We start from the raw sequence: 8,357 nt of genomic DNA on the forward strand, positions 1-8,357 counted from the left end.
TTCATCTAATTCCGTGAATTTAGATGAACTTAGATATAAACAGGGAGTGAACAATCATTACATACTTTAAAACGATAACTTCAGCATGTTTTGTCACATCATTATCATTATTATATATATTCCTATCATAATAGTCTGCTGAATTTGCTCTAGAATATTACAACTACCAAGTAACAACAAATATATTTATTTCAATGGACGACTGATAGGAATTGAGATGATGGGGATCCTTTCTCTTTTCTTTCTTTTTAGTCTGACAAACTATTCAATAGGGAAAGAAACGCGCATATATATTTCGAGTTTAACCAAATCTATACACACACACACACACACACAGAGGGATGAAGTGATATAGATGAGAAGAGATTACTTATAAGGCTTATGAAATGAGAAGACTGCAAATATATTTGTGACAGCCTTCTTTGCATCATGTTCTTTTTAGGTACTCCGAATTGCTCTTTCTACTATCAACTGTACGTATGGTAAGTCCTCGGCCATGAACATGGGGAGCCCTCGTTCGAGCGTTAGGTATTAGTCATGCAATTGCACACACATTAGAAAACTTTATGCATTAGGTCTTCACAGGAAATTTTACTCTTAAATTTTTCACATTTGTAGTGTTACATTTACTGCTCTATGTTGGCAATAAAACTTCTTTCCATTACAAGCAGAAGCCACAACACAATAGGAGAACAGAGCAACGTCCTGATTCCATGACATTTCTTAAACCTCGCCATCTTGCAGAGGGATATCTAAATAACTACTGCTCGGTGAACAGGTATTGGAGCAAAGGTGCAACCACTGCTACACTCAAACTATTACCCAACAAAGCATATCTGCAAGCAGCAAAGAAGCGACCAATCAGCTATAGCTTCACTTTTTTCTCTCTTGTAAGATTCAAGAAAAGACGATGGTGACTTGGGAGGCCCAATTTAAAGCGTAACACTTATAATGTTCTTAGGGATGCTGTCCGAGTTTAACTGAGAAGCTGATTCTCTTGTTAATAAGCAGACAGATAACACTGGAAAAGAGCTGACCATGTCAAACAACATAAAAGAAAAGCCTGATAATTCCAGTAATAGATATATATGGCAGTTAAAGCTGATTATTTATTTTTCAGTGGATATATGTTTTGCTTAACCAGTCCCGACATATCTACATGAAGCTACATCTGCTTTTAACTTTTCTGAGATGGTTGAGAGCAAGCATACCTCTGTCTGAGGCTTACGTGTTGGGGAAAACTAAACGATTCAGGGAAAGAATGCAAGTTTGCAACCTGATAGCCATCCAGATAAGGGGGGAAGATCAGATTAGCAGGTCACTGGATTAAAAGAAAAACAATGAAGATGAAAAGAACAGGAGAAAAAAAGAAAACAATTCTTTACCTCTTTAGGTGTGAAATATCTGAGACGTTGCTCTTTCAGTGGGAAAGCTTTGTTCTTCTCAGTCTGCATACCGGCCATTTAAGAATTATGATGATTGCTCATATCCATGTTATGGTAAATTACATCCATTTGAAAGAAGGCTACAAGAAGAATCTGTGCAAATGACTAAGAGATATCGTATGATAGGCATTTAAACGCGGACACGCTTTGACAAAAGCTATATAAGTTGACTGTCATTAGTTGGAAAGCCTAGTAAGAAATAGGGCAAGAAAGACGGCTTTAATGTTATGTTTGTTATTGCACGTTGATAACAGACACAAAGGAATCACCATATGAAACAGGACCATTACATGACGTAGCAATTCCATTGAGTTTCATTTCTATCATACCAAATCTTATATTAGTAGGTATTAGGGTTCATGTCACTCGTAATTGCATGACTTAACAATTAAAGACTACCTTGATTGTTGCCAAAAGGGATCCTGTACCCTTCACATAACGATAATAACTTTTGGTGAAACAACAACAACGCTGTGAATCAGGATACACAATATCTGAAACACATAAAAGAAGTTTGTCATGACCAATAAATTTTGTGAGTGCACCTCAATTCTTCTCAAAGATGTAAATTTGGATAAATGAGAAGAAAATCAGTTACCCATAGCATTTCCCCATCTCTCGATCAAGCTTAGAGGGACAAAATATTGGTCTTCAGGGCAGACACTACATCCACTTCTAGCATCATTCTCAGTGGGAGCATCAACTATTTCTGAAGAAACAATGCTCACATCTCGAGGGCTAAATTCTCCACTTTCAAAGTTGGTACCCTCATTAAATTCAAGAAACTGCTTTATGGGCAAACAAGACTCGACATATTTGTCCCAGTTATCTCTTGGTTGCAAAGACTTGTCATTCAGTGGATCGTCATCTTGTTGTATCAATGGACTCAAAGACCAAAGGAGCTTACCATTAAAGCACACACTCCGAAAGGATAAAGGCTTTCTTTTCGCCTGCAGGTGAGTCAAGAATAATTAAGTTACAACAACACAAAGGGACAGGAATTTTAAATGAAGCAATACATATGAGCAGTTTTCACTATGTGGATAATGCAAACAATGGAAGTGTCAGAAAGAGAGAGGGGGAGAGAGAGAGAGTACCAAGCAGAAATACCGTGGTCTGGAATATGGGACCCCAAATTGCAGGGGGCTCAAAATAAACTCTTGAGTGGTAAAACCAGTTGTAGTCAATATCTCAATCATTTTTTCATGAGTATCAGATGTCTGCAGAATGAATAAATAACAACTTATGACATATAAATAAATAAATAAAGAGGGTGATGAGCATATAAGTTTTTGCATAAACTATCTTTTTAAGCAAAATCAAATAGATAACAAACCTACCTCAAATCCAACAACGTTTTCGACAAATAACATGAGCGGAGGTTGCAACGCGTCTGGTATAAGTTCAAGAATTCTGAGAAACGAAAAGGCCCGAGCATCACCAGAGTGCTTTTGCAAACCTATTCAGTATATGAATGTGAAGTCTTGGTCTAGCATCTCGTAATTATGTACAGAAAGACAACCACTAACCTTGTCTAGTATAGGGCTGGCAAGGGGGAGAAAGAAGCCATGCATGTGCTCGGTAGCTATCAAGATCGGCAGCAGTAAGGCTTTGAATATTACCCTATACATGCAGATATTTGAAAGTAGATGAAACTGTGTTAGTTCACAACAATATTCATAACTGCAGCACAAAATCCAAAGACGCACAAGGCCAAATTTCAAGAGAGAAGCAAAAAATTTATCTTACATTTGTAAAACCAGAAATATTTATTATAACATCTTTCAAATTTTCTTTTCAAGATTGGTCATGAACTTAATAAAAACCTCATATATCAGCTTAAGTTTGACAACAATTTCCTTCACTGATATGCTAGCAGCCACAAATATTTACACTTCCACAGCAACACACAGCTATTGGCTATTCAGATTTTCAAGTCGCTCACACATAGCAACAAGGTGCTACGAGACTAATAGCAGTGTTTGGAGTTTTGAGTTCATCCAGTTAGTTAGAATTGGGTATTCTCGAGCTTCTCTTCACCTTTTCTACATTCTATGTGCAGATTAGACTGAATGTTGCTTCAGCGAACAAATTATTATTTTGCAAGTTCAAGGCCGAAAAATGGCAGCGAAAATTCCTTGATGAATGATTTGGCAGAGCAGGATTTCCTCAAAGGTGAACTTTACTTGGGAAGCTTCATAAATTCATACTTTTGTCGATGACATTAAACTTTGTGTTAAGATATTAGTGAACACGCATTCCGTTTATAGTTGGGGGAAGAATCGGTTACACATTTTCATTGTATATGGACTTTTATATGCTTTGGGCGGTGGCTTGTGCTTTGATAGGAAAAAACCGTTTCGAAGCCATCTGTGGCAATGCAGAAGTACTAACACTTAGGGCTCGGCTCAAAATTTAAGGCGGAAAAGGAAAGCAGGCTTCAACAGGACATGAATCTCTTGAGGCTAGAGTTATGAAAAGGTGGATTCGAGATGTACGATTTTGGGTACAAAGATGATAGCAGATGGGACACCATTGCGCCTCTAACAAGACAGAATTTTCAGGACGTACATTGCAGAGCATAAGTGGCGCAGATATGGATCGCCTCGTACCCATTTTTCAATACATTTGACTCTTGGGATTGCCTTCAAATTTAACTTTCGATCCGCAAGTAAAAACTTCAAGTGATTGGGCATCACTTGCATTCAAGTACCAGGATGGGGAATATCTAATGACTACCCTGATAATCTATTTCTATTCGGGAATGCTTTGAGAAACATTTCCCGCTCGAGAAAAGCGAGAAACCAATGCAAGAAAGAACAATGTAATTTGCTTGAAAACTCCCTACGGATCAGATTGTGTCACACACACACACACAGAGACATATGCATATATAACAAAAGACAGGAGCTAAGCGAATGAAAACCTGGAAAGGGCGATGGCCGAAGTTATGCTCGTAAACGTCGTTTGCGGTGTCATTGATGTCGAACGCTTTAACAACTTGGGCGTCCACTTCCGCTTTAATCAGAGAATACTTCTAAAGCACGGAGAGGACAATGGTAGAGCGAACTTAATTTGAGGAAATTGGAGAAAGAGACGATAAGGAATTGGAATTAGGGTTTCGAGAGATTAGTCGTTACCATCCCGCCGATGCCACTGTAGAACTCGAGGACTCTCCATGGCTTCGAGGGGGAATCCTCCATTGACGTCGCTCTGCTGCTGCCGCGCCGCCTCCGCTGAACTGCCGCTCCTTTGGGAAGCAATTCCTATTGGCTTTGGCTTACAATATACGCTTGGCAAATTATTTTTTAAAAAGTCACTTTTTGGTCCCAATCTTTACTTTGCTTTTCACTTTCATCCTAAACCTTTATTATGTTTCAACACCAGATTTTTTTACTAATGCACGGAACTTTTATGACGAAAATATTGTTATTTACATAATTCAAATTTAATTGTTTTAGTTAAACTTAAATTTTTTTTCCTTTTTTCTATATATGTAGTATAAATTATCTACTAATTATATCCAAATATCTATAGGAATTTTGATCAATTCACATATTACAAATAATTGAAGAAGTAGAAGAAAAATAGTGATCTAACGTTTTCAAATTTATCATTTTTCCCATCCAGTAAAAATTAGTAGTTATAACTTTTTTTCATTATACTTGCTTTCTTGTTATCTCTTATTGTTGTGGGCATCCTTTTGATATATTGATCTCTTTGTTATACTCTACAATGTTCTCTGAATTGAAATTTCTTATGAGTTAACAAATAAAAAGTTTTGAGGATAATATTTATTTTTTTAAAATAATTCACTATTTACTGTGAATCTGAATAATTTTAATTTAAAAAATCAACTACTTCCATGAGAGATTTACTTAATTGAGCTTTTATAAGATTTGCTAGTTATAAAACATTGTTCGACAAGTCACCGATTAGCCAATTTTAAAATACAGAAGTTCAATAAGATGACATGAGATTATTTTCCTAATAAGAAAATTTGGATTTTAGCATTATTTAAGTAGAGATTAAAAAAATTACATCATTAAATCACCTCATCTTAAGTTAATGAATTTATTTTATTTTATGCTGAATATTTCATTGGTCTTTCATTAGACAACATTTTTAAATTCTAATTTAGAAGAACTTATTTCATTTCACAATTAATAATTTCTTTGATTTTGGTAAATTCATGGGACTAACCTCTTTAGGAATTATTTACCGGAAAAAAACATCTTTAGGAATTTTTAAAATTTATTTAAAAAGAATTTTTGTCATGCAATAAAAATTAGACAATAAAAATTCAATAATGCATGGAACATGAGGACATGATTAACAATAAATTTCGAATTTACTTAAAAAATTACGTGAAAATCCCCATCGTCACTCAAATGGAAGGTTCCGGTTGAAGGAGTTTGAATATATATATATATATATATAGAATTCTTGTCCACATAGATTCTCTTGTAAAAAGCATAAGTCCGATTTATCCGAAGTGATCGTTCTTGTACCATGCTACATCACTTTGAAAGCCTTTGCTAGCTGAAAGCCCGTTAATTCTCCAGTCCAATATTCTTTGTTCCATCATAATCGAAAATCTTGGAAATTTTTTTTCCTTTATGCAGTTTTTGTTTTTTCCCTTTCTGCGGTAAATTGTAGACTATTAATGTGGGTCCTTCACTTTAAATAGGGAAAATGATATATCTTTAATAATAGAAAACAGAATATTGGTAATTAAATTAAATATAGAGGGATTCCAAGAGTCGATTAAGCATATGCTGGGAAACTGGCTAAGAAGTTCATGTGGCAAATTCTTATCGCATGAGTCGCAGCTCCTCATCATAAAAGGTTGGGGGGGTCTTTCTTAAGTGCCTATATATAGATGAAGTTTAAATTCATAGAATTACAAATTTTCTTTACTTTCCTAAGATTATGAATATTGATTTACTATTGAAATACTAATAATAATTCAAATTAATGTATTCTTCATTTTCATATTTGCTACTATTATTTATAATAATATGTATTATTAATTAAATAATTTAACATATTAATCCATGAATTACCATACATTATAGCCCATTCATTATACAACATTGGTGGTAGAATTTACATTAAACTAGTGTTCAATCTCGTGCGTTGCACGGGGTTTGTGTTCTTATATTTATATTTTGTATGAATAATAATTATCATAGTTTAAGATATTAATTTATTTATTATCATTACTATTGAAAATAGAAATTCTGAACAATCAATTTTCAAAAATAACTTTCAATATAGTTGCATGAATGCTTTTCAATAGTTCAATTATAATTTTATAATCAACATTCTTATTATTTCGTGTAAATTTATTTAATTTCTTTCACAATTTTAGTTTGTTTTAAATATAAATATATTATTTTATATATTATTATTATTTTTTATTATTTTTCAAATTTAAGGAATCTTATTTCTGGATAAAGATTGTTGTTATTCCATATAATATTATTTTTTAAAATTTATATAATCTTCCTTCGTGAATAAGGATTGTTATTGTTCTATATAATGAGACATTATACATATGTATATTAACTCTATTTTTTTTACATACTTTTTATACATGTTAAATTTTAGTACTTTTCAATATGCTTGTACATATATATGTTTGGTTTTTATGATAAATATATATATATATATATATATATATACTTCATTAGTTTTCGTAAGAATATCAAATTTTTTATTTCAATCTCTATAAGCTAGGCTCAATTTTTATAATGTCACGTTAATATAATCGTTTATATACATTTATCACTTATATATAATTAAGTAATTACATCAAAAAATTTCTCTTAATTGTATTTAGTAAGAAATTTAGGTACATTTAATTGCATTTATTAAATATTTTTAATTATTATTCTTTGTTTTAAAATTTTTTCCATATTCTTTTTTATTTTCTTTGAATTATTATATAGTGAGCAGGGATTTAGATTCACTAATTGCATTTATTAAAAAAATTAATTATTATCTTTGTTTTTTGATTTTCCTTTTCATATTTTTAAATTTTCTTTTAAGCATTTATTAAGCACCCAACTAAATTTTAGTTATATAGAGTATTGTAAAAATTATAGGTAGAGACTCATGAACTTTCGCATCAATCAAAACAATGTCTGTACTGATTAATTGTTTATTTTTATTTGAAGTATCCCATAGTCTAGACACACGTACTTCAATTTTACAATCCTCTCTATTTAGAGATAGTTCGTCAAGAAAGGAATATTGATTATCACTTGATGCATTTTTCCTACATAATCATCAAAGAGAACAAAAAAAAATTTAATTTAATCCATGATTAAACTACACTTACTTAAACCAAATGATCGAATTTGAAAATTTGTTGAAATTAGTGAGAACTCACTTATTTAGGTACTTCATAGCTGAAATCACTGATCATAAAATTAGATATAAGCCAAATTTTAGATGTAATCCGAATCTGAGTCCGAAATTTAGATATAATGCGGGTTTATTTATGGTGTGAGCCTTTGTATATATAGTTGAGTTTTCAATTTTAAGGCTGGCATTTATTATTCATGCGTTTATTGTCTAGTTTTTTTTCTAATCGATCATAAAATTTTGTCCTTTTTATTTTCCAATTTATTCAAATCGAAAGGCAGCAATTTATTATTTGTTTCTTTGTTATTCTTCTAAAAAATTCCCGCCCATAGTTTTCCTTTCTTAATTAATAGCACTTTTTCATTTAATGATTAATTACTTACTATTTACCTTTTGTTTTTGATCGGAAATTATTTTTCTTTTATTTTCAAATTTATTCAATTTGGAAGCCAAGTATTTATTTATTTTTTCATTTCTCTAGTTCTTTATAAGGCAGTCAATTGTTGTTTTCCTCGAAAGAATAAAACCTGCTTTTATTTT

The 8,357-nt window shown here is 32.2% G+C and overlaps 1 protein-coding gene across 1 annotated transcript; it reads right to left on the bottom strand.

The window, feature by feature from the left end:
- Positions 1 to 554: 554 nt before the first annotated feature.
- LOC116198206 (tRNA (cytosine(38)-C(5))-methyltransferase 2) lies at positions 555 to 4,738 on the bottom strand. Its single transcript, XM_031528561.1, has 10 exons — positions 4,586 to 4,738; positions 4,372 to 4,482; positions 2,975 to 3,068; positions 2,786 to 2,904; positions 2,543 to 2,665; positions 2,044 to 2,395; positions 1,845 to 1,939; positions 1,386 to 1,448; positions 1,212 to 1,276; positions 555 to 836 (listed from the first exon to the last, which is right to left on the bottom strand). The coding sequence occupies exons 1-10, from the start codon at positions 4,646 to 4,648 to the stop codon at positions 761 to 763; spliced, it is 1,161 nt and encodes a 386-aa protein (XP_031384421.1). The 5' UTR covers positions 4,649 to 4,738; the 3' UTR covers positions 555 to 760.
- Positions 4,739 to 8,357: the final 3,619 nt, after the last annotated feature.

Source organism: Punica granatum, chromosome 2 (genome assembly GCF_007655135.1).
Source record: "Punica granatum isolate Tunisia-2019 chromosome 2, ASM765513v2, whole genome shotgun sequence".
Taxonomy (NCBI): domain Eukaryota; kingdom Viridiplantae; phylum Streptophyta; class Magnoliopsida; order Myrtales; family Lythraceae; genus Punica; species Punica granatum.